The 26,770-nt window shown below is 39.2% G+C and overlaps 1 protein-coding gene across 1 annotated transcript in view; it reads right to left on the bottom strand.

Moving 5' to 3' along the window:
• Positions 1–26,770, bottom strand: part of LOC121280927 (lysine-specific demethylase 3B-like) — a 143,513-nt gene that overhangs the window by 29,898 nt on the left and 86,845 nt on the right. Inside the window, exons 13-18 of the mRNA XM_041193355.1 lie at positions 18,420–18,572; positions 15,310–15,417; positions 6,772–6,899; positions 4,865–5,195; positions 1,837–2,096; positions 592–861 (exon numbers count right to left, since the gene is read on the bottom strand). Coding sequence (XP_041049289.1) covers positions 592–861; positions 1,837–2,096; positions 4,865–5,195; positions 6,772–6,899; positions 15,310–15,417; positions 18,420–18,572 — 1,250 coding nt within the window. The remainder of the gene's footprint in view (positions 1–591; positions 862–1,836; positions 2,097–4,864; positions 5,196–6,771; positions 6,900–15,309; positions 15,418–18,419; positions 18,573–26,770) is intronic.

The following is a 26,770-nucleotide window of genomic DNA, read 5'->3' as shown; positions in this document are numbered from 1 at the left end:
TTTTTGTTTTTATGCTTTGCCTGGTGTCTGGTTAAGTCTGTGGGTTGCTGTTGCCTTAATGGAGATTAGTTTGGGAATTTGTTAAAAGTTATGGTAGTAGTAATTTGAAGCCATGTGTATATATATATATATATTTTAACCTGTGTATATTAATAAAATGTTTCATTTAGTTTAATGTAAAACTTCGGGAACTGGTGATCTGATTCCTGAATTTAGAGTCGCATCTCAAATGTAACACTTAAAAATATATGTTATGACAGTTATTTAAAGTTTCGCTCTGGTATTTTTACATAACTCAGCCTTACCAACTGCATTGGTCATAACAGTGTGAAAAAGTTTTTTCTCACATCACATTTGCTTCTTTGGTCATTGGAGGAGAATAATTGGAAGAATCCACTGGATGCTTTCAAATAATTCTTTTTTATGGTGCATTCACAAAAAAATTGTGCGATATTGGACAGGTTCTTACCTACACCCCACCTAAAGTGACTCTTGTGTTCCCATTTATACCATTAACTAGCCAACCGGAGACTTATTCAAGGACTTGCGTGTGCGCATCGATAATGTGGGATCATGCTCTAGTATAGCTACCTGTCCCTGCTTCCAGCACTCCCTGAAGATTTTCCAGTTATTTTTGTTGCTGGGGTCTTGGAGGCAGAGCAGACGACCATCACAGAGCCAGCAGTGTTGCGTGTTTGGGTCCAGAACACTCATTTCCATTACACCTTGCTTCTTGGTCTCCTTCAGTGCTTCTGTGGGATTCCCACTTCGCTTTGACGTGTCTGTAGACATTTTATTCTCTACTACTGATGCAATTATGTGATCCAAAAAGTTTGGTAGGCCTCCCTTCCCCTTATCAGTCTGTGTTTAAAAATCACACAAATAACCAGGGTTAACAACTAACAGCCAGTAACAAAGGAGTTATTTCGAATAATATAGTTGCTTTCTTTAAGGAAGGTAGGTAGAATTAATATTTTGGGTCATTAACATAGCATATATAAGATGAATGAAAAGGTCGTTGAAACCCCCTTAGCATTCAGATAATTTTATTTCTCTTCAGATTTTACATCAGTTCCATACTTGGGTGTCCTATGCCATATGGGCTGCAGCACTTCAAGGCAGCTCAGCACCACCTTCTCAAGGGCAATTAAGGATGGGCAATAAATGCTGCCCCAGCCAGCAACACCCACATTCCATGAACGAATGAAAAAAAACCCTCATCTCTTTTAAAAAATCTGCTCATTCTTTCCAGAAATGCTTCTACTGATTTTGCACTTATTGAATGTGCAATTAGTTTTAATTTCTTAGCTTGTATTTGTATGTCTCCTGTTCAGCAAAAAAAAATTTTCACTGTTCACATCATTGATTAGTTTCCCTATATAATAGCTAGATCATGTTGCCTTAGAACTTAATGTCCAAATGAAACACGTTTACCAGATTTAGACTCAGCAGCATTCCTATAGCCTCTGAACCTTTGCCAATCCCTGTACTTTTTCTTAATAAAAACATGGTGCCGAAAACTGGGGATGATATTCTCAGCTTTATTGTTTTTTGTGTTAGAACTGCCCTAGACTTGTGTTGTATAAATCTACTTGTATATCAACATTCTTTTTATTTCAATCTGTTGAATCAGGACCTTTCTCAATTGTACAGAGATGAAGAAGATACCTAATAGTCATGATTTCCTTCTCTAACAGGAAATTCTAAAAATGCCAGTGAGAAGCCATAGTGAGCTCCCTGCAGGCTTTGATACCACCACAATATCAAGGTGAAAAACTGATTTTTTTTTTTAATATTCAGAATTTCAAACATTACAATACTGTTAGCCATACTTACCGCTGAAACAGATGTGAAGACTGAAGGAAACGGAAGGCTAGTCTCAACAGCTCCTCGCTGTAATTTCCCTGGGGCAGAATTTAACAGATCCCTAAGGCTTGAGCCTTCTGTCTTGGTAGTCGAGGGGCCTCCAGACAAAAGGCTACTGAACGGTTCTAAAATGGAGGGAGGCTTGGACAAAGCATTGAATGAGTCCAGTGCTAAGGGAGGCCTGGAATCTTGGCTTTGATTCAACACAGAGCGCAAAGAACTGCTGCTTTCTGGGAAGGAGGGAAAGATAAAATGTTGAACTAATAAAATATAAATTGACTTGTATTAGAGAAGGCAATAATTACATCCTTTGTTATTAATGATAGCTAACTTTATAAGTACTACAAATGACAGCTTCCATAAAGTCCTCAATCACAGTCATTGACGGGGACATAAAAGTCTGGATTATCTCGTTGTGCACTTTAGATATGAACCTTAACAAATCTGCTCCAAGGATGCATCAGGTCTGAAAGGGAGGTATTATCACTGTCCCATCAAGCTGCTATAAGGTGCTATATACCATGATCAACCACCCCAAACAATCGCCCAAATCTCTGTAAACCATGTTTATACTGCTAAATCTGGCTCCAGTTTCCTGCCAGCAGATTCAAATACCCAGTTTTTACTGTAGGTCCACAAGTTTGCTACTGGAATAAGAGCCACATTTGGCAATGCAAAAACTGGGCTCATTTGTGGATGCCAGTCTCCCCTGGGAAATCACTGAGGGCATGGTCCCTTAAAATTGTTTTCAACATTAGTAAAATCGTGCACATTATATTAAGTTGTTTCCTCTGGGAGGATGCATTTGTTCTTTCTCCCAGAGGGGACAGAACATAATCATAACCAGTATTTATTTACAGCAGGAGTCCTGTTGTACAGCATTTTAAAGCCCAAATTTAGCAAAAAGCACATGCAAATTCTGCAGCAACAAAATGCAAATTTTGTCTTCTGCAACTAAGATTCCCACACCAATGGAAATAATTTCCTTGCATCTAATCTACCAAACCATTTTGCCATTTTAAACACTTTGATTAGGTAACTCATTAAACCTTCTATACTCAAAAGATAGAGGAAGCTAACCACATAAACCTGGCTTGCATCCCTTAAGAATTGCTTAGTTCATTGAGGTGGCACTGCTTGGTACCATGTAAATGCCGTCAGGTTCACAAGTTGCTGCGATACATTACTAAGGGTGTCTTACACTTAATTATGCTGCAACTGTATCAAGTTTATAAAGTAGGGGGCAGCACAAGTTCAGGCATGATCGACATGATATCAAGTGGTGCCATCTCAACGGGCTAAACCATTTTTACAAAGGTAGAGGAAGCTGACCTCATAAACTTGACTTGTATCCATTGTGTAGAGATTTTATGAGTTACCTAATCAAAGCACTTAAAATGACAAAAAAAACGATTTGGTAGTGTAGACACAGGGGAACTATTTCCATTGGTGTGGCAATCCAGGGTGCAAAATTGTAAGATTTGCTAGGTCATTCAAGGGTGATAACAGGAGGCAATTTTTTCAAAGTGGAAATCTGGAACTCCCCATCCCAGGGTAATGTCAGGTGAACTGATATTTTTAAGACTCAATACATGTTTTATTTAGTATAAAGGAGATTATAGTTATTGAGATAATGATATGGAGCTGAGGCAGGTAACAGAGCTGAGGTGCAGAGCAGCCATGATTTTATCTCTGAGCCTAACAAAGGACATGGGCTCATCACCATTGGGTACAAGATCTCAAGTTGGGGTGACAATTAACCACCATCAATAGTATTGATTTTTACAGAGCCTACTTGACTTAGTGGACCATCTTGTCTTTCTGATGCTAGTTTCAATGCATACTGGATGACAACCCCCTTCAGTGACTGTTGGTAATGATGAAAGCATACCCACAAGCAGCTCTTGTTTGAGATTATCTGCTACATCTAGTCAACGGACAATTTCTTCAAAAATATTTTCAAGCAACAGCTTCACAAAGCAACAAATGAAACTTAAAATAGTTTTACAGCAGGAAAAATAGTCTGATAAGGCAAAAAAACAACTGACATCTCAGTCTCAGGAAAATAAAACCATAAATTGGGGAAAATAACAAAGATGCATGAAAGGGGAAGGCACATGAGGAAGGCATAACTCAATCAACACCACTAAAAACAGCTTAATGGTTCTATTTATATTATCATTTTTGGACTTTGCTATGTGCAAATTAGCTACAAGTGACTACAGTTCAAAAATAATGTATTGGAGACAAACCACTTTGGGATGGCTTGAGAATGGCAAAGGTATTAAATCAAATATTTATTGCTTTCTGTTAAGGGACTATATATTCAGTGATTCTGCCCCCTCCACCAAATACAAGCTAGGTTTAAATTTGCATTATGTGGAAATGAAAGATATTTGGATTATAAATCTGATGATTATGATCTTGAACTCACAGGTGATGATCACAGAAAATGCAGCCATGTTGTGAATATCTAGGAATTACTACCAATTAGGTTGGTTTTCTCCGGGTCTTAATGGTATTTTTTCCATTCAATAATTTCCCTCATTCACCTCTACCATTTAATTTCTCTTCTTAAAAAAATCTTTCTTGTTTGGTTTTCTTCTAACTTCCTTACTAACTCACTTATAGCGCAGTGTTTGCCACCTGGTGACAAGAATGAGTACTACACCAGTGTAATTTACAGTCCATTGACATCTTAAAAGTGATCTGGATTTGTCCAATTTGGATCATATGCGATAGACTTGTACCTTTAATACATCTCTCCATGCATGCACATAATTATTCAATCTCATCCCATTGCAAATTATCTGCCATGGTGGCTGCTACACGATTACCAGTAGCTACAGAATCAAAATAATATTTCTGTATTATCAAAACTATATTTGCAAAACTCTCTCTGCCCTCCATCACATAAGCCCAACAGTCTAATTATAAAATGATTGAATGACTTACTCCAGGAATGGACTGAAGTATTAAATTAGAAAATTAAATTTACCTTTCTTTTCCTCCTTTGCTTTCTGTGTGGCTAGGTCAGCCAACCAGTGTAATGCTGATGTAGTGTCTGCTGAACTCAGTGTGCCATCCTTCAAACTGGCTGTGGTGGAGAGCCCTTCGTTGTCACCTACAAAGCTCACATTATTACTACTGCTCTCGCCCTGGTTCATGGTAGTGTCTGCACCAACCTCACCACTGCTGCTATCTGTTGGGTCTGGTTTCACTTCCACTAAACTGCCATCAGGTTGAGGTAACATAATGGAGCCTCCACTGCTTGCTGACACTTCATTCGTAGCAACTGCACTGGCAGGATTTGGAAGACTGCTTGAAAGCTAAAAAAGAAAGTCCAGAATTTCAAATAATACAAAAACATTCATTTACAAATGACAAGACTGGTTTAAATGCTAAGAGATTGCAACACAAACATTTAGCCCAAAAAATTTGTATTATTTACCCACTGCTCCCTTTCTAACAGCACTGTATATGTACCTAAACCACTGTGCGCAGCTGTTCAAGGCGGTGGCTCACCAACACCTTCTCAAGGATAATTAGGGATGGGCAACAAATGCAGGCCTAGCCAACAACGTCCACATCCTGTGAAATAATCAAAAAACTCGAGCAAATAGCTTTAATCACATTTACCCATCCTATTGCCAGATCCCTTCATCTACCTATATAATCATCAATAGTGATACTGTTTCTGCCTCAATAACCCTGTAAATAAATTCCATAACCTCAAAGCTCTTTGAAGAAGTTTCTCCTGTTCTCTGTTCTAAATCTTGCACATTTAAACATATATCTCTGGCCCCTCAATCTTGAGCTCTCAACTATTAGAAAAAGTAAGGTTCAATTTACCATCCTTTCAGAATTTTAAATACTTATTTTATCATCTAGTTATTGTTCCCATGAGAAAAAACAAAATTTTCAAGTTTTTCTTTATATTTGTATTTCTTCATATCAGATAATAATCCCAATATCCTCCCTATAGAGCTCACAACTGCAGAAAGTACTCAAACTGAGGGGCTTATTAAAACTTTCATTAGTTCATCATTACCTCTTGGATTTTAAATTCTATACCTCAAGATAAAACCTAGAACTCCAATAGCTTTATTTTTTTTTAAAAAAGCAGTCTTTATGAAGCTGAGGTGCTGCCTTTAATGTCCTGTACTAGCATCTTACCCTTGTTCATGTCCCACTGCTCTTCCACAGCATTGAGTTTATATTTTCATTCAGAGTAAAATTACTGTTGTTTGCTTCAACCAAAATGCATCAAATAGAACCTTTATTTGATCGTAAAATATGAAATACTTAACAGAATATCAGAAATATTATTTAACACTATTTTTGTACCATATAGACCCAATTTTATCTCCTTTTTGAGACCACAATTAATACCTTACATTCTTCCCCTATCTAACACATACATCACTAGAACTTCCCTTGGTGCAAAGACATTAATTTTTCAAATTTTTCTGATACCTGTTTCTAACATTTTATTGGAACTGCTGTTGGTTTATAACTTGTGCAAAAGACAAGCCAATGGAAATTATGCAGAGGTCTTCTTGAGTGGTGCAAGTGTCCAAAAACATATCACATCCCATGATATCTGTTATATGTATACCTCTATCAATTTTTTTCCAGGTGCATATCCAACTCTAATTTTCTGATAGAAACAGACAAAAATGCTTCCACTGGGAATCCATTTTTCATAAATACACTACCCTATACATTGATAGTTAAATCTCTTCATCCCTTATATTTGAAACTGAATATGACCATGCTAATCATATTGATGTTTGCCTTATTGATGCTCTTTTAAGATCCTGAAGACAGGCTATCATATTTCAAAGTAGCTACTCTCGAATGCTAGATTCCAAACGTCAATATCCAAAAATCAATAAAACCGACCTGTGACACTCCATTTGGTGCTGCTGGCTTGGGCAGAGGCTTGAGCTGTTTGGTAATACATGGGCAGTTTGCTTTGATACCCCACTTTCCCCTTGTTGCATGAACCATGTCTCCAATATCATAAAGAGCTGTTAAGAAAGAAATGTTTTCAGAAATGATCAGGTCAGACTATTTCCTTTCAAAGGTTCTTGCTTGTTTAATAAACCTCAACTAATACCATCTTTTTAACTTCGCTCTATGCAACGTGCTCAATGTGATAAAGGCAATGTGGAGAAATTCTGAGAAATCATACACAACTTAATGGCACTCATATCCAAAACAGAAATGGCTTTAGGATTAGGTGCCTTGTATTACAACAGGATGATAAGTGGCTTTTCTACAGTTGAGTACAGAGCAGACAAGATTGCAGGTGCAGAGTCCTTGAACAAAACCAGGTAGACAATATGCATTGCCTAAGTGAACAGAAAGTGAAAATATGTGCTCTCTGGCAAGTGGACGTATTTCAATATGGCATCAAGGGGATACATTCACGAAAGACATTTGCTAAAGGTGAACAAACTCTCAAACTCAAGAATTGCTGATTTATCTTTAAAATGTATCTTAAAAAATGAGACACACAAAATATACAGAGAAAACTTGTTCTACAGCCAACAGGGCTAATGAAGTGACTTTACACACAGCTAAATGGGGTCAGATTACCTGTCCTAGCTTTGAGGGGCTGTAACTGTAGGTGATTTCTCCCACAGTGAGATAACACTAATACATAGACAAATGACAGCTGAAAGAATGAGGAATTTGTAGGGTCTGAGAAGCCTTAAATCTATGCAATTATCCAGGCTTTGAACTTACAGCAACCAGGCACCCCAAACCGCAGATACTATAAGTTAGCCCAAATTGTACAGAAATTATAGTTATTATTGTAAAGCAGAAAATATCAACTTAGGTTTTAATTATGCAAATTTGACAGCAGTTCACTTACAACGAAATACAAACCAACTGCTTCTCCATAAACTATTAAGCTAGGGGATAACAAACTAGCGGGAAATCAAAATTCTCTTCTGTATTCCTGAGGCAGATTGATTGGCATTGGGCAAATAATATAACACTGCATTATTTAATATACAGAGCTGCACACTATTAATGCCATAACAACTTAAGCCTTTCCCTCCAAAAAATTATCAGTCCATGGAATTGTGTGTTATGGACTTTGATAGGTTGCGTAAGAGATTGATAAAGTTTGACCTAGAGATTCCTGAGGTTGTGCGTGCGTTCAAGTTACTGGATTGTGCACAGATCTCACATATAGACAGACTTCTGGTACTGACAGGGGTTCAATTTCATGGAGCAGATTCTCTTTCAGACCAAATGGCTGCAGGCTTAAAAAAATTTTTGGAAAAGCAATTATTTCCCACCGCTATCAGGTCACAAACAGGCAGCTCTGCAGTGATACAAAGAATGGAGAAGCCCCACGGTTGCTGAATTTCGAGACCGTCTGAATACTAGATGCAGGCATCAATACAAAGATAGTGTGCAGATAGATGGTCTGAGGAGGATTACACCTTTAGCTAATTTGTGGATCAGAACAGAAAGCAGGCCTGGGATGGCAACCATAGATACTATGAACCCTAGAAATGCAAGAGGAACTGTTAACAGGTGCTTTTGATGTGACTCTATCATCACGCAGCAAATTTCTAAGCGAAAAAATTGAGTCTTTGCAGTAACACATCATATGAACAATTCTGACACTGAGAATGATGAGGATAGCCAGCTTGAAGGAATTGAATTTGTTAATGGAAGCCTGAATCTGGTGATGAGCGTTTTGGTCGTTGATTCATTCAACTGTGCAGTAGTGGACAGCGGTTGCACTTCTACAGCGGTTAGGGTGGATTGGCTCAATTGCTGCTTGGAATCTCATGACAATGAAGATCAACATAAGGTTAAAGTGTATGAAAGCTCCTTCTGCTTTAAGCTTGGGGATGACTAAACACTAAAGTCTTTGTCATCCAATACAAGATAACTGGAATAAGTCTCTTCATAGCTCTGATGTGGTCTCCAGCGAGATATCTTTTAATATTGAGCAAGTCCTCAATGAAAAAAGCACAGATGTGGAAAGTGACAAAGCACTTGTATTTGGGAAAGCCATGGATTTACATTTCACTCTACCAGGGCAATACTGTATACCATTGAGGAAGTTGGACGTTTCTCATTGGGAAGTCCAGGCTATATTGTTGGTTTCAGGGAATGAGGGGCTAGCTGACAGGAAAAGTATTATTTGGAAATTACATAGAGAATTCATACACTCTATGTCACAGAAATTAAAAGCTCTGTTGGGAATTTGAAACTCTTATCGAGCAAGTTGCACCTCAATGAAACATTTGTGTCAAATACTGGAGGACACCAACATGTCCCATTGTAAGTCTTCCACTTGCCCGAGATTTAATGTAGTGGCTAAGGACCTAGAGGTATGGGATAAGGATCAATGTTTTTTTTGTTACATTTTGTGGATATGGCACAAAGCTAAAGTCACCCTACTGTCGTGAAGAGATTAGTGTCTATAATGTTATTGGGTATTATTTTTTAAAAATAGTTTAGTGGTGTGTGTTTTAATTGGATTAAAGCCAGCTAGTCCGACTGCTTTGATGTATAGAAAGAAGTAGATTTGAAACGGTAATTAGATAAACATGGGGAGGTTTAGAAACATAGGTGTCAAGGGGGCAATTTGCATTTTTAAATAAAGCATTTAAAAGAATGAGCAAAATCTTGCACCCAGCTGGGAGACACCAAGCAATGTGCTTACATTACTAATAAAATTAGTGGGATGAAAATGTTATTGGTAGAAGATATGGCATTAAAAACCTAGTAATACAATGGGAAATTTACAAAGGAAAAGCTAGGTCTAAACAGAAAGAAGTTTGTGTGTGTAAGGCAGAGGCATTTAACCAGCCTATATGCCTGCAACTGTGTCTGCAAGGAACCTCATTTTGAATTTGTAAGGTCGAATGTGCTTTGCCTGGGGTCTTTTTAAATCTGTGTGTTTTACTGTTGCCTTAATAGGGATGTAACTGTGTGTCAGATTAATTAGGGGGTTATTGTAGTTACTATAGTCGTAATTTTGTAGACATTGTATGTGCTTACAATTTTTCTTGTATTAATAAATGTTTAATTTAGTTTTATAAAAAAAACCTCTTGAGACTCAGTGGTCTTATTACTACTGAATTCAAAGCCTGCATCTGGAAACATACAAAAATGCGTTATGACAGTTGTTTCAAGTTTCCTTCTGGGATTTGAACAACTCAGCCCTTACCATCGGCTGTGTCATAATACCTATCTACAGTGATAAATGGCAGGGACAAACAGACTATTGTAGCCAAGTTCATGGAAAAAATGGGTTGGTACTGGTCTAGGAAAATCAGCAAAATTTTTGACGGACAATGGAGGAGAATTCACATGACGAATTTCAGGACATGTACGAGAACTTGTATATTGTAGTTAAGAGTAATGTGGCTGAGAGCCCATTTAGCAATGGCTTGTGAGAGAGGAATCACAATAATTGATGAAATGTTGTCTAAAATACTGACTAACCAACCGACATGCAAGTTGCAAGCAGTACTGATATGAGCGGTACACGTTAAAAATTCTTTGCAAATGGTTGGAGGAGGTATAGCTGGTACCAACTGATATATGGAAGGAATCAAATTGCCTTTTGTATTGTCTGATGATCTCCTGCCCTAGAAGGAACTACCATCAGTTCAATTTCCTCTGCCCACTTGAATGCATTATATGCAGGTAGGAAAGCTTTAATCAAGCCTGAAGTTTCAGAAAGAATTCAGAGCATTTCAACATCGCATAGGACCATCTCAGCTGGGCTTTATTTCCAGTAATATGGTTTATTACAAGAGAGAGGGGCATAGGGAGTAGAAAGGTCCAGGGAAAGTCATAGGATGCGAGGGGAAAACAGTGATTATCCAACAAAGGAATCAAACAATAAAAGCCTATTCCTCACGAGTCATCAGGGTGAATTATAAATTTTCGGCTACTGAAAACGTGATAGCAGATGACAAAGCACCACGTGCATTGCACACTCATATTTTGGGGGCACATCTAGAGGGACACGATGTGCTAGATCAAGGGTCAAATGCTGCTGGGGAAACTAATCATGAAGAACAGGAAAGGGCTATTTTTGTCTAGAGGCCAACTGCCCAGAAGGATCGAATAATTGGGAGGATGCAACAACAATGGGACAGGCAGGGAAATCCACTGGAAAATATAAAAATTAGTTGAATGCCCAGAATGATGGGCAGGGGGCGAGGGCCATAGGAGAATGGTGTACGAGAATAGAAAATAATAAAGCGTAGCTCAAATTCCAGTAATGGGTCAGGCAATGAGTCTTGGTTGAGGAAAAATTCATGTATGTTGGAAAGAGGCACAGATCGAGTATACAGGAGATAGTCCAGAAAGGCTTCAACAGGCGAGTGGAAGCTGCAGTCTGACTAGATGACACAATGGAATGGAGATTGCAGAACCACCTTGACTAAATAATAGAAGCAGAAGTCCTCATGACCGCAAATTAGGAGGTAAAACCATACGGCAGGCTAAACAGGGAGTTAGAAAATTGGAGAGATTTTGGCACATATTCAGAGGTTCCAGATATGGGTCAGCCAACATTATCACATAGATGGATCTGCACAGAAAAGGTCCTATTAAATGGAACTTATAAAGCCGAAGCTAGGTTAGTTGACCAGGGTTTTGAATATAACTTAGGAGATAAAAGAGGTCAGAGTGGTCTTGCCCACAGTGGGAAAGCTAATTTAAAAAATTGTTTTGGCCATTTTCGCTAAGTTTTCTTGGGAATCTAAGTCAATAGATTGCTGCGTTTCTGCAGAGGAATCACCTTCAGAAGGAAATGTTCCTCTAACCTCCTAAGGAGGTGCCAGATGTAGAAGGGAAACTTTGGAAGTTAAACAAATATGTCTATGGTCTGGCCAGAGTATGGTACTTTTCAGTTAGGGCAGTTTTGTTAAAAGTTGGTCTGTCTCCAACTGCAAGTGGATCCTGCCATGTTTTATTGGTACCATGGTGGGAAACTCTCTGGCATCTTTTGATACATGTTGACAACTTCTTATGGGGTGGTAATGGCAAGTTTGAATAAAATGTTACTGACAAGATTAGAACAGAATTTAAGATTGGGAGTCTGGCTTCTGGGCCCTTAAATATATTGGGTTCGAAATAAAGCAGTATGGGTCTGATGTTACTTTACATCAACAATCTTAAGTGTTAAACCTATCATAGTCAATCGTGCCAGGTCTTTGCAAAAAGATGCAAATGCTTCCAAAGCTGAGGCACAGCAGCTGTTAAGTTTAGTTGGAGAACTGAATTGGCTGGGCACACAAAGCCGGATCCAACTTTTGATGCCTTAGATCTACGTACCGTAATGAAACATCCAAAGGTCAAGGGCATTTTACAGGCAAACAAAACATTAAAAAAATTAAAGGTAGAGAACTGTGTGCTGAAATTTCCATTTTTGAGCAACCACATTTAAGAAGGGTAGCAGGGATAATCCAGGAAATTACAGGCCAGTGAGCCTTACGTCAGTGGTAGGGAAATTATTGGAGAAGATTCTTTGTGACAGGATTTACTACCATTTGGAAGCAAATGGGAGTATTAGTGAGAGGGAGCATGGTTTTGTGAAGGGGGGGTCGTGTCTCACTAACTTGATTGAGTTTTTCAAGAGAATGACAAAGGTGATCGATGATGGAAAGGCAGTGGATGTTATCCACATGGATTTCAGTAAGGCCTTTGACAAGGTCCCTCATGGCAGACTGGTACAGAAGATAAAGTCACAAGAGATCAGAGGTGAGCTGGCAAGATGGATACAGAATTGGCTTGGTCATAGAAGACAGAGGATAGCAGTGGAAGGGTGCTTTTCTGAATGGAGAGCGGTGACTAGTGGTGTTCCGCAGGGGTCAGTGCTGGGACCTTTGCTGTTTGTAGTATACGTAAATGATTTGGAGGAAAATGTAACTGGGCTAATTAGTAAGTTTGCAGATGACACTAAGGTTGGAGGAGTTGCAGATTGTGAAGAGGATTGTCAAAGGATACAACGGTATATAGATCGGTTGGAGATCTGGGCGGAGAAATGGCAGATGGAGTTTAATCCGGACAAATGCGAGGTAATGCATTTTGGAAGGTCTAATACAGGCAGGAATTATACAGTAAATGGCAGCACCCTTAAGTGCATTGACGGGCAGAGGGATCTGGGTATACAGGTCCACAGGTCACTGAAAGTGGCAATGCAGGTGGATAAGGTAGTCAGGAAGGCATATGGCATGCTTGCCTTCATCGGCAGGGGTATTGAGTATAAAAGCTGGGAAGTAATGCTGCAGTTGTATAGAACCTTGGTTAGGCCATACTTGGAAAAATGCGTGCAATTCTGGTCGCTACATTACCAGAAGGATATGGAGGGGTTGGAGAGGGTGCAGAGGTTTACCAGGATGCTGCTGGGTCTGGAGGTTATTAGCTATGAGGAGAGGTTGGAGAAACTCGGATTATTCTCAGTAAAGTGATGGAGATTGAGGAGCGACTTGATAGAAATTTACAAAATTATGAGTGGCATGGACAGAGTAGATAGTCAGAGGCTTTTTCCCAGGGTGGAAGAGTCAATTACTAGGGGACATAGATTTAAGGTGAGAGGAGAAAACTTTAGAGGAGATGTGCGGGATAAGTTTTTTACGCAGAGGGTAGTGAGTGTCTGGAATTCGCTGCCAGAGGAGGTGGTGAAAGCAGGTACAATAGTGGTGTTTAAATGGCTGCTTGACAAATACATGAATAGGATGGGAATAGAGGGATACGGACCTCGGAAGTGCAAAACGATTTAGTTGACAGGCAATATGATCGGCGCAGGTATGGAGGGCCGAAGGGCCTGTTCCTGTGCTGTACTTTTCTTTGTTCCTGTTCACAGGAATATAGATTTGATTATTTTTAATGATGCCTCTCATGTAAGCCTTTGTGATGGGTTTTTGAGCATAATTGGTTTTATAATATTTCTTATAGGAGAAAGTGGGGAAAGTTGGCCCTTTGCTGGGGAAGCCAAGAAAATAAGGTGAATAGTAAGAAGTACTCCGGCTGTTGAAACTCCTGGCATTTGTTAAGGCAGTTGGCATGGCATTCTTTTTATCAAAGATATTAGGAGCAATTCTATATCAAAGTTATCAAAGGGATGCCAAAGAAACCATACGTGCTGAATATTATATAGACAATTGTTCCCTTTCAGATAACGTGCACTCCACAAAATGTGTGAACGAGAAGAGATTAAGAATTGACATTGGGTTTGAAACTAATGATAGAGGAAAAAATCTTCAAACTTGAGAGGTTATTGATAGTCTTAGAAGGAGGATGCTTGATGATCTAAGTCTTGGGAGTGTAGGATTTATTTCTCTTTCTTCTTTTTTGGGATCTTGTCTGTAAATGTATACTTGTTAAATCTGTTAACGTTGCAAGTATGGTGACAAATGAGTGCATGCTCTAGTTGTGTTTAAGAGCTGCTGATGGTAATTGGGGGAAGGATAGGGCACGTATATGAGAACCAGTTTCCACTTGTGTGGGGAAGAAACTGTGTGGAAGGTTAAGTCTGCACTTATGTCATACTGGGTCTGGTAAATAAACCTATGTTGAAGACAAACTGGCTCTAGCTTCTTGCCTTTACCAGAAGCCTGCTGAACAAAATAACATGGTTTTGGGGCGGCGGCAGTGGGGGGGGGGGGGGGGGTAGTGTTTGCAACCAGCATCTGCAAAGTTTTGTATTTAAATTAACAAATTTTATTGCTGCCATTAAAGAAATAAAACATGCATTGATCCAGATATTATGGCAAAATCCTTTACAACTCTGAATCTCTAATATCCTAGATGTAGAGTCAAGGGAATCTAGCTCCTTCCATTAATAGTAGCTTTGGCAGATGGAAACAAATGTCATCTCCTTGATGCAAGGATTTATTTTATGCCCACTGCCTCTAACTTAAGGCATATAGCACTGGGAGTTAGAAACACTGCAAAGAGATACACAATTCAGATAATAGCTGGAGTGAGTAGAGACAGACATAAATGATCTTGTTGATTTGCAAGTATTAAAAGAAATAGATTTAGAAATATGATCTGATTCTGAACCCAGCAACAGTTCTTTTTAAAAAAATACGTATTTTTCAACAAAACCAATAGAGCAGCAAAAACGGTGATGTGCAGGTACTCCATTCAGTATGTTGCTGCACCATGATGAGGCAGGCTCATGTCTATGGTGTCACATATGACCAATTCCTGATCTCAAGTCAACATGTAGGGGCTGCCTTACCAAATGCAAGAGAAATGGAGCCAGATCAAGTGAATGACAGAGGCTTGGAATTGGTGCATAGCCCAAAATGACTGAAAATGTTAATAACACCATAAAAAATGCTTGTGGAAAAGTGTAAGCTCATTAGCCCATGAAGGGGAAACTTATCAAAGCCTAGAAGAAAGGTAATTTCATGAATTTACAGACCATATACTAACCAGTGCTGGGAATAATTTGTGTTGGCATTAGATTCTCTGGCTCATGGGTCTGCCCCTTAGCACATTTCAACCAGGAGAAAACCTCATCTTCAATACTGTCATCATCCACTAAGAGGGGAGAAAACAAAATAAATTGGACATTTTGCACCAAAAGAATGAACATGTAGAGAAGTGTACATTTACTCATTTATTCCAGTATATTACTATTTCAATCAAGCTCAGAAGATTGTTTCTGCATCTCAATCTTTTCAACTTCTCTGGCATTTCCATCATGGTTGGGTGGCTAATTATGAAAATACGTTTTTTTTTAAACAAACTAAACCAATATCACAGCCAAAATATTGCTCTTCAACATCTCATCACTCATAAAAACTTGGGTAAAGCATTTGGTTCACTCGTCTTTTGTAATGCCTGCAGTGCTTACACATCCTTGCTCTAATATGGCGAGTGAATTATATCTATACTCCAGATGTGACCTTTAGTGACTTGTTCATGTTTGTTTCTGGGGTTTCTGCTGTATCCTTCTGGTTAGCTTTGCCTTCTACTGCCATATAAAGCATTTTTGGTTTCAGTAATCTACCCAACTATACTCTGAGGTGCCTTTCCTGCAACGCATTCTCTAACCCAAGTCACTTAGTTGATTTCCCTTCATTGATCTCATTACCACTTTGTATTTTTTGATAGTAAATGCCATGCATCAGCCGCCTCCTCAACCTATTCTGAATCTTTATATTTGGTTTATGCAATCTCAATTACTTGGAAACACATCCTGTTTGATGCCTTCTACGCCCAGCTTTGTTTCAATCCCCAGCTTTAAATCATTTATATACATTTCAAACAGCATTGGGCCCTGTGACACCTGCCAATTTACACATCCTCTTTCAAAATTACTCTTTGCTTACATTGAATTTTCAACCCACCTCAGAATTTTGCCTCCTATTTCACATTTTTCTACCTTATAGGCTAATTACATGTGTGAAACAGTATCAAATACTTTGCTACAATATAAATACATCAAAGCCACGTGGGCCTGGGATGCTTAACTTTCATTCAACTTCTTCAGCCCACTGATGACCTTTGAGACAACTATTCCCCAGGCTGATGTGTTTGCCTTTTTTGTCACTAACTGGTCTCTACATGCAAACTAAAGTGCCTGCACTTGAACAGCCATCTATGTCGAGAACATATGTACAGAATATGTATCTAGGTTCCATATCTTTTCTACCTCCGTCTTGACTTTTGCAATTTCTAGGAAAGCTCCGCTAATGTCACTATTACTTTACTGCCCTTGGCCTTACTATTTAACTACCATCTCTGCCAGGATACTGACACTGGTCTGATTCAGGTGAAAGGTGCCAGCTTGTACAGATTCCCTTTGTCCCTGTACTTTGTCGAATGTCATAGGAATTTGAAGTCAACTACTGCTATAAGGAGCATCATCAAAAAAATCTGATACTGAGCCACAAAAAAGGATATTAGGTTAGCTTGGTCAAAGAGGAGTAGCTTAAAAGAGAGGTTTAGGGAGTAAAGAGGTTTTGGAAAGGAGTTCCAGAGCTTAGGGCCGAGGCAATTGAAGGTACAGTTACTAATGGTGGAATGATCAAAACCAAGGATAACTGGTCCTTCATTACCAAACACAAAATTCTTCAACTGGAACACACCATATATATAAACTTTGTAGCACTTCCAAGATATTCCATACACATTACGAGGCTTGATCCTGATTGATTACTAAATGGCATGAAAATATAATAATTTTCAGAATATTATTGTGAATTATTGTAAAGGTAGGTTAATAGTGGGGTTTGGATTAGTTTCTCTGTGTAGGTGTGCGTATGTGGGATTTAATTGAATTGAAGACAGATGGTCTGGAGCTTTTGAGTTATCAAAAGGGAAATCAGGTTTGAAATGCTAAATACGTAAACATGGTTGAAATTTTAGAATGTGAGGTATATTTGCATTTTTAGATAAACCAGAGTAGTTTGAATTTCAAAGAGACAATGAGATGTTACACCTAGCCATAAGAAGCTAAGCCTAACAGTGTTTATTTTTCCCAAAGGTTACTGGTAATATGGGTACAATGAAAAATTTATATTATGACAAAGGTAAAGTTGCAAAGACATACTGAAACAATGGAATTTGCATTGAAGAGGGATGTATGAAGGAGTTGAGGTTATGTGTAAGGGGAAGGCATTCTAAGATCTAACACAAGTGTGAAAAGCCTCCAGCCTTTGGGCATCAAGTTGCTGTCTACAGGAACTGAAGCTAAGAAAACTCATTTTGAATATCACTGTCCAGGGTATTGCGTGCTTTGCCTGGGTCTATTTAATTCTGGTTGTTTTACTGTTGCCTTAACGGAGGTGTAACTGGGAGTCCGATTAATTAGGGGAGCTAAGAGTTATCATTGTGGTGACTTGTGGACCTATGTATGTGCTTAAAATCTTTTCTTTTTTAATAAATGTTTAGTTTTGTAAAAAAAACTTCTAAGACTAGGTGGACTTATTACTACTGAATTCAAGGCATGCATCTCAAACTAAAATACAAATTGCAAAACAGTTGTGGCAGCCGTTTCAAGTATCCCTCCGGGATTTGAGCAGCTCAGCATTTGCCAACCACTGTACTGTAACATATACACCCTTTGTTTGAGGTGACTCTAGTAGACCTTTTTATAATTAGATCAAATTCTCACCTATATGTTTGGTCACTCTGTCACTACCAAATTTCTCTTCAGGCTAATCTAGATTCATTTTACTAAAAAAACACTACTTTAATGTCACTCTGTCATCCTCTTGCAGTTCAAAAGCCTCTTGCTAGCATAATCTAATTATACTCCATTGATATTTTACTTAATCCTGAAAACAGGTATTGTAAGTTTTACTAAGAGCGGAACACGCAATGGCTTAAGATGTTTTGCTATCTTGCAGTTAATAAAAATGCTGTGCCTTTCTTTTTCTGTACTAGTGTATACTAGATAACTAGGCTAATCACGTGTATAGCGGCACAAAATCTAACTGTGGCTACCAAAATGGGTGCCGCTTTACCACAGTATCGGATATAATACCTCCAATTTAACCATTCAATAAGTCCTTATATTCACATCTTTGCCATACCTTGTGGTGGTCGGCCCTTCCTCATCCTGTAGCAATCAAGGCACACACCAAAACCACATTTACGACAGACCCAGTGGATATTAAAGAGAGTTGTTTCACATGCATCACACATCTCACGAATACCACGTACAGCTCTCTTCCATGCCAGTTGTTCTTGAAGCAACAAGAATAAAATACAATCAATTTCACGATAGGATATTCAATCAGAATCTACTAGGCTTACTTAAACATTTACAAGTTCAAACAAGGAGAATTTCAACACAGCACAATTATCATATTTAACAAAATTTTAAAATTTTCACCTGTATTTCAGGCAATAGAATCATTCACAAATGCAGATGAACAGATAATTTGCATGAAACTACAACTTCTTGTAAGCTTCAAATATATCCAAATTATCAATTTTAGACAAGAAACAATCTAGAATTTTGGGCCATTAAGTTAAAAACATAGATACCAAAACTATTAGACAAACTGTGCCTGCAAAGGCAGGTTAGTTAAATTACTTAGGTCAGGAAAGATCAAGGTTGTGTGCTTCAGTTGCATAATGCCATAAGGAGGTCAGATGTCAGGAAGTTCTTCTATTCCCAAAGGATAGTAGGCACACAGAACCATCTGCTTGTGCCTGCAGTCTGTGCAGATTCAATGTGAATCTGTGAAAGACAGATGTCTTGGTTGCTGGCTGGGGTACTAATCACAGCATATAAAACATAGGCAAAATAGCAACACAAATTGTGGTCAATATGTTTTCCTGGATTAGTATTGGTAATGAAGGTCCAGAGCATAACGCTTCCAGATATTTTCCAACCATAGATTGGGCTTGGGGGTTTTCATCTGATTTTGTTGCCTCTCCCAGGAGATCAGGCGGCTATTGGCAGGTGGTAGTTGTTGTAAATCATGACAGCATGAAGCAGGCTCAACGGGCCCACTAGTTTTTCTCCTGGCATTCATCTTTTGTATGTTTGTATCATGCTTATATACCAGTGGTATTTTAGCTTTTTTTCTAAAATCCCAGATTTCTTGGAATCATCTCCATGCAATGGTTAAGGCCATTGAGGGAAATCTGTGTGTGGTAGGATTAACCAAACGCATAAGGGAGTAACTAAAGCAGCAGAAATTGTCTCTTTACACCCAAGTTTGCAAAACCTCCCCTCACTGAGGATAACTAGAATTATTGGAGAGGATTTAAATTAATTTGGCAAGCAAAGGGGAACCAGAAAATAGTAGAAATAATCAGAAATGAGATTAGAGAAGAGATATAAACAGCAATAATCCCCAAAATTTCAGAGTCTTGATTGGGAAAAATAGCAAAATTGTCTAAGGAGGTATTACATTGTACAAATGTCAATGTTAGTTTAAATGGTGAGCTGCAGGCATGTGTTATATGAGATTATGGTGTAGTCACATTAAAAGGCCAGGAATGAGTTCTTAATATTTCTAGTTACCAAGTACTCAGGAATGATAAGAGAAGGTATGGGGGGTGTATTGATTAAGGATGATGTTACAGTTCTACATAGAAAAGTTATACTAAATGGTTCTAGCATTGAATCCATTGGCTTTAATTGAGAAACAGCTATTTTAAATAGAGTTTCAGAAGTGAAAAGGCAATGGACAAGCATATTTTCTGGCAAATGTCAAAAGGTATGTAACAAACTATAATAGTAATATTAGGAAACTTTAATTACTCTAATATAAGCTGAGAAAAAATATAGTGCTAAAGGCAGGGAAGGAATTTCTGATGTGTACAGGAGAACTTTCTCAATCAAATGCTTCAGCCTTGACTTTTGTGATGGGCTCCCTCATCAGTTAGAATGGGGATAATAGTGGAGCCACCTCCCACTGTTAGTTGTTTAATTGTCAACTACCACTCACGACTGAATGTGGCAAGTCTACAAAACTTTGATCTGATCCATTGGTTGGGGGTCTCTCACATGCTGCTTCTGCTGATTAGCATCCAAGTAATCCTGTGTTGTAGCTTCACCAGGTTGACACCACTTTTAGGTATGCCTGGCGCTGCTCCTGGCAAGCTTTCTTGAACTCTTCATTGAACCAGGGTTGATTCCTTGGCTTGATGGTAATGGTAAAGAGAGAGATACGCCAGGCTACAAGATTGCAGACTGTGGTTGAATACAATTCAGTTGCTGCTGGTAACCCACAGTGCCTTATGGACGCCCAATTTTGGGTTGAGTTTTGACCTGTTCTGAATGTATCCCATTTAGCACATTGGTAGCACCACATAACATGGTGGAGGGTATGTTTAATGTGAAGATAGGGCTTCATCTTCATTAGGACTGTACGGTGATCGCTCCTACCTATGTTGTCATAGACAGATGCATCTGCAACAGGTAGACTGGTGAGGATCATTTCCTGTAGGTTTTTCCCCACTGTTGGTTCCCTCACCACCTGTCACTAGCCCAGTCTGGAAGACATATCCTACAGGACTCAGTCAGCTCAGTCGGTAGTGGTGCTAAAGAGTCACCCTTGGCGATGGACACTGAAATCTTCAACCGAGAATACATTCTGTGCCCATGCCACTCTCAGTGCTTCCTCCAAGTGATGTTCAACTTGGAGGAGCACTGATTCATCAGCTGAGGGAGGATGGTAGGTGGTAATAAGTAGGTTTCCTGGCCCATGTTTGACCTGATGCCCCGAAACTTCATGGGTTACGAAGTCAATGTTGAGGACTCCCAGGGGAACCCTCTCCTGACTGTTTACCACTGTGCTGCCACTTCTGCTGGATCCCTCCTGCCAGTGGGACAGGACATACCCAGTGGTGATGTCTGGCACATTGTTAGCATGGCTATGTCAGGCTGTTCCACTAAGTTTGTGGGGCAGTTCTCCCAATTTCGGCACAAGCTTCCAGGTGTTAGGAAGGAGCACTTGGCAGGGTCTACAAACCGGGTGTGCCGTTATTGTTTCTGGTGTCTAAGTCAATGCCAGATGGTCCATCTGGTTTTATTCCTTTTTGACTTTTCTGTAGCAGTTTGGTACAAATGAGTGGTTTGAGTGGTATTCCTCAAGGGTCAACTTTGTGTCCATTACTCTTTTTCAATTTTTATGAACGATCTAGACTCAGCTGTAGAAGCAGCACAGTAAAATTTGCAGATAATGGCAAAGTTGTAGATAGTGATGAGAAGAGTTATAGGCCCGAATTTTTAGCTTGGCGGGTGGGCGCATGCGTAAAATGATGCACGCACCAACTGGCAGTGTGCCCACCGACAATTAAAAGGCCTTTTAAGGCCATTAAATAATCAATTGTGCTTAATTTTCACTGCCCATTCAACCTAATGACCTTTGCATTTTTTTGGAAACCTCAAGCACGGGCGGGATGAGGTTTCCAAAATCTAATACAAATGAAATAAAAACTTTGATTTTTAATTAAAAAATGTCCCTGCTCATGTGACAGTCACATGAGGGGACATGTTTCATTAAATTTTTCTGTCCTTTAATAATTCTTTTCATATATTCGTCATCTCCAAGGCAGCTTCATGCCTCAGGGAGGTTATTCAGCGCTCTTTCACGGACATGCGCGAAGTTGGCGCTAGGCCAGCTCACCCTCCTTCCCCCATCCGCACAGGCAGTTCTCAGCACTGTCGCTCGTGTATCATGCTGGGCGGGCTTTAATTGGCCTTTCTTTGCATGATGCTGGGAACACTATAATCTCCCCACATACGTAAAATTGCAGAGTGCTGCCGATCGTGGGCAGCAGCCAGCTTCCCAACTGCCCCCGCCCATCCCGCACACCATGGGCAAAATTCTGCCCTAGATTCCAGGATGACAAACAGGATGGTGAGATGGTAAAATGGGATGACACATGGCAAACGGTATTCAATGCAGAGAAGTGTAAAGTGTTGCACTTGGCAGGACTAATATGGAAAGACAGTCTACTATAAATTGCATGATTCTTAGAAGAGCTGATGAGCAGAGATCTTGATATCAACATTCACAAATCCTTAAAGGTGGCAGGGAAAGTTGATAAGGTGATGTAAATTAGCATTTACATTAGTTGAATTTATAAATAGAGGAAAAGAACATAAAGGCAAAGAGACCATGCTAGAGCTTTATAACTCACTGGTTAGGCCTTAGTTGGAGTACTATGGACAATTCTGGGCACCACATTTCAGTAAAGATGTAAAGGCTTCAGAAAGGGTGAGAAGCCGGTTTGCCAGGGTGCTACTAAGAATGAGAAATGTCTATGAGAAGAGGGTTGAAAAGTTAAGGCTGTTTCTCCTTGGAACACAGGTTATGGTGTGACCTAACAAGATCTTTAAGGTGAGAAGTTTTGATAAAGTAGATAGAGCAAAACTATTCTGCCTGGCAAATGGGTCAATAACCAGAGATCAAAGATTTAAAAACAAAAATAAAAAAACCGCGGATGCTGAAAATCCAAAACAAAAACAGAATTACCTGGAAAAACTCAGCAGGTCTGGCAGCATCGGCGGAGAAGAAAAGAGTTGACGTTTCGAGTCCTCATGACCCTTCGACAGAACTTGAATCCTCACTCAAGTTCTGTCGAAGGGTCATGAGGACTCGAAACGTCAACTCTTTTCTTCTCCGCCGATGCTGCCAGACCTGCTGAGTTTTTCCAGGTAATTCTGTTTTTGTATCAAAGATTTAAAATCAATGGCAAAGGTCAAGTGGGGAAATGAGAATTTTTTTCACTCAGAATCTGGAATGCTCTACCTGCAAAGATGGTGGAAGTCAATTTCAGAAATAATTTTAAAGGGAGTTGAACACGTATTTGAGGATGAGGAACTTATTGCGTCAAGGACAAAAAGCAAGAATGTGAGACTAAGTATGAACATTCTTTCAAAGAGTCAGCACAGGAACAACCGACCAAAAAATCCACTTCTGTGCTGTATGTTTCTATGCTTCTATAAAATCAACCATAGCGTTATTTCATAAACCAGCAGGAACATATTCACTTCACCCATCATTCAAGATACATTACAGAAGCTATGAGAAAATGCAGTCTACAAAACTCAGAACCTTGACCACATTAATATGTTAATTTAAAAAAAATTAAATTTCTCATTTTCCTCTTTTTAATCTTGACTCTACTCACCCAAGTCAGCTTATGGCTGCAACAAACCTAATTCATGTCAATTTACCAGGAAGCACACTTGAGTAGTATCAGTTCTCCTTTGGAACTTGAGCAACTGCTTGGGGATACCTAAGTATGACTGCAAGGTGGGACTGGAGATTCTAAAGCCCGTCTTACAACATTACAGAAAGTGAAGGTAGATAAACTAGGAAGAAGTTGAAGATTCAACATTACATTATCCAATGCAATTTGCTGTTTCCCATTTTCCAGTCTTTATAAATAAGCTAACAGCAGGGGAAAAAAAATCATATGACGCTAAACTTTCAATCTTGTACTTTCTTTGCATGATGCTGGGAGCACTATAATCACCCCACATACACAAAGACACTCTGGATTCATATCAGCTCTTTCCATGGAGATAGCAACAGACGCAAAAGGTACACAAACTAACTTTCTTCCTCTCCCTCAATTTCTATTGCCTTAAGGTGAACACAACCAACTAATTAAGGTACTAAATTGAGCTGAGTTTGGATGGCCTGTGAAAAGAACTGAAATAGCCCATGATATGAGAAAATATAGACGAGACTACTGAAATGGGCACATACATAACAGATGACATTTTATGCAGAAAAGTGTGAAGTGATGCATTTTAGTAGGAAGGATGAGGAGAGATAATATAAACTATAGTTTACAATTTTAAATGGGGTGCAAGAACAGAAAGACCAGGGACTGTATTTACACGAATTTTTGAAAGTAGCCAGAGAAGTTGATAAAGCTGATAAAAAAGCAAACAGAATCCTTGGCTTTCTTAGTGGAAACATAAGAGTACAAAATCAAGGAAGCTATGCTAAAGCTTTACAAAGCAGCAGTTAGGCCTTAGCTGGACCACTGTGTTCACTTCTGAGCACTACATTTTAAGAAGTCCAGGGCCTTAGAGGGAATGTAGAAGAGATTTATCAGAATGGTACCAAGGATGAGGGTCTTCAGTTATATGGAGAGACTGGAGAAGCTGGGTTGTTCTCCTTAGGGCACAGAACATTAACAGGAGACTGAACAGGTGTTCAAAGTCATGAACAGTTATGATACAGTAAATAAAATGAAATTGTTTCAAGTGGCAAAGGCTGGCAACCAGATGACACAGGATTAAGGTGACTGACAGAAGAACCAGAAGCAACATTAGGATTTTTTTTTTTACGTAGACATTGTTATTATCTGGAATGCACTGTAGGTAAGGATGATGGAAGTCAATTCAAAAGTAACATTTAAAACGGAACCAGATAAACCAGTGGTGGGCAACTTGCGGTCCATCGTGTTTCCGAGTGCAACCCATGAGATATTTTGTTGACTATTACCCAGCGCAAGGTCGCACTGCTACGGTTCGATCAGCAAGACCCGCGAATCGTGGGTACGCAAGCGCAATTAGTAAAATTACCCAGGAGACTGTTGTGGTTACCAGTGCACATGGGAGGTTGCGCTTTTGATTCTTTTGGCAGTAATTTAATCTGGCTCTAATGATAGCTTTGTGTTGAAGTGGTGTGATAAAGAGGGAGAATCAAGTGCAAAATCAAGAAGTAGAGGAAGTAGTAGTGGCCAAAAAGTGGAAATCAGTGAAGAAGGCAGAATGGTAAAAGGGAGCTGGGGGCTGGATTATTTTGTTATTGAACAGAAAGAGGGCCCATTTTACTTAATTTGCAATGAGGTGATATCAGTTCCAAAAAAGTACAATGTTAAGAGACATTATGAAACATGCCATTCAGCTTCCAAATCTGAAGGAAGCCATGGAAACACAGAAGCAAGTACTTAGACAAGCATTAAATGAGAGTGATGCAGTGACTTTGGCTAGCTTTCGTATTGCTTGGTTACATGCAAAAAATGGAAAGCCATTCTCAGATGGTGTATTAGTGAAACAACGCATCATCAAATCCTCGGATGCTCTATTTGCTGAATTTAAAAACCAAGAGGAAATTATCAAATGTGTTAAATGCCTGCAACTCAGCAGGCTACTGTGAGTCACAGAGTGCAAGATATTACTACCGATCTGGCAGAGCAGCTTTTCAGAACTGTATGTTCAAGTGAAGCTAACAGTAAAGCGCTGGATGAATACAAAAATATTAACAACATTACTCAACTCTGCATATGTGTTCATTGTGTTGTCAGTGATCTGAACGTGACAGAAGAATTTTTAGGGAATACATGGGTGAGCCCAGGGCTCAGTATTTTTCAAGGCATTGACTGACTTTTTTCAAAGAGCACAAGTTACCTTTGGAAAAAATTGTAACAGTTACAACAGATAGGTGCCCTTTCATGACAGGAACACACCACAGATTTGTAATTTTGTAGAAAGCTTGTGTACCTGACATATTTGGTGTGCATTGCATAATACACTAAGTGCTCTGTGCTAAACTTGACAAGCAAGAAAGACCAAAAGCTATAATTGATCAAGTGGTAAATATTGTCAACTTCATACGTGCTCACTCTCTGCATCACCATCAGTTTGTGGAACTTGTGGACCAAATTGAAACAGAATATGGAGGCATCATCATGCACATTGAAGTGCGCTAGCTAAGACATGGTACAGTACTCGACTGCTACCTGGCACTTCTACTAGAAATCCAGCAGCTGCTTGCTCAGAAATCTCAAAGCTGCTCAGTTAGAAGATGAAAATTGGATTTTGGATGTGGCTTTTCTCGCCGATATCATTGGTCACCTGAACGTGCTGAATGAGTCGTTGCGAGGAAAGGGATCACTTCTTGCCTACACTAGTTGCTAGTGTCTGAAAATTTATACTACACCTCCAGTTAATGTCCACTCAGTTACCTTCATGTGACTACACACTTACCAAATTTGAAAAAAATGCTGGAAAAACAATCTGATCAAGGAAATGAATATGATCCATCAGTTCACATACAACTGCTGTCTACACTGGTAGAGCATTTTGAGAACCACTTTTCTTCTCTGAGTGATCTGAAGCCCTACCTCTCAGTTGCTCCAATCCATTTGAATTTGATCTGAGCAAATGTGGCATAGTATGTTAAAGGCTTAGAGTTGATAAAAGGAAGTTTGAGGAGGAATTAATTTATGTTCATGCCCTAGATGAAGACGAAATTAACCAGCTAAAGAGGAAAGTTGCACGAGAACTTTGGTTGAATATGACTGGACCAGTTCTCCGGCATTGCCTTGCAAAGCTCATGTCAATCTTTGGATCAACATACACATGCGAGCAAACTTTTTCTGCTATGGGACACATCAAGTAAAAAGCACAACAGACTAACGGATGGAAACCTCAGTGCTGAATTGCAAAGCGTAA

This window comes from Carcharodon carcharias, chromosome 8 (genome assembly GCF_017639515.1).
Source record: "Carcharodon carcharias isolate sCarCar2 chromosome 8, sCarCar2.pri, whole genome shotgun sequence".
Taxonomy (NCBI): domain Eukaryota; kingdom Metazoa; phylum Chordata; class Chondrichthyes; order Lamniformes; family Lamnidae; genus Carcharodon; species Carcharodon carcharias.
This window is presented reverse-complemented; position numbering and strand designations above follow the sequence as displayed.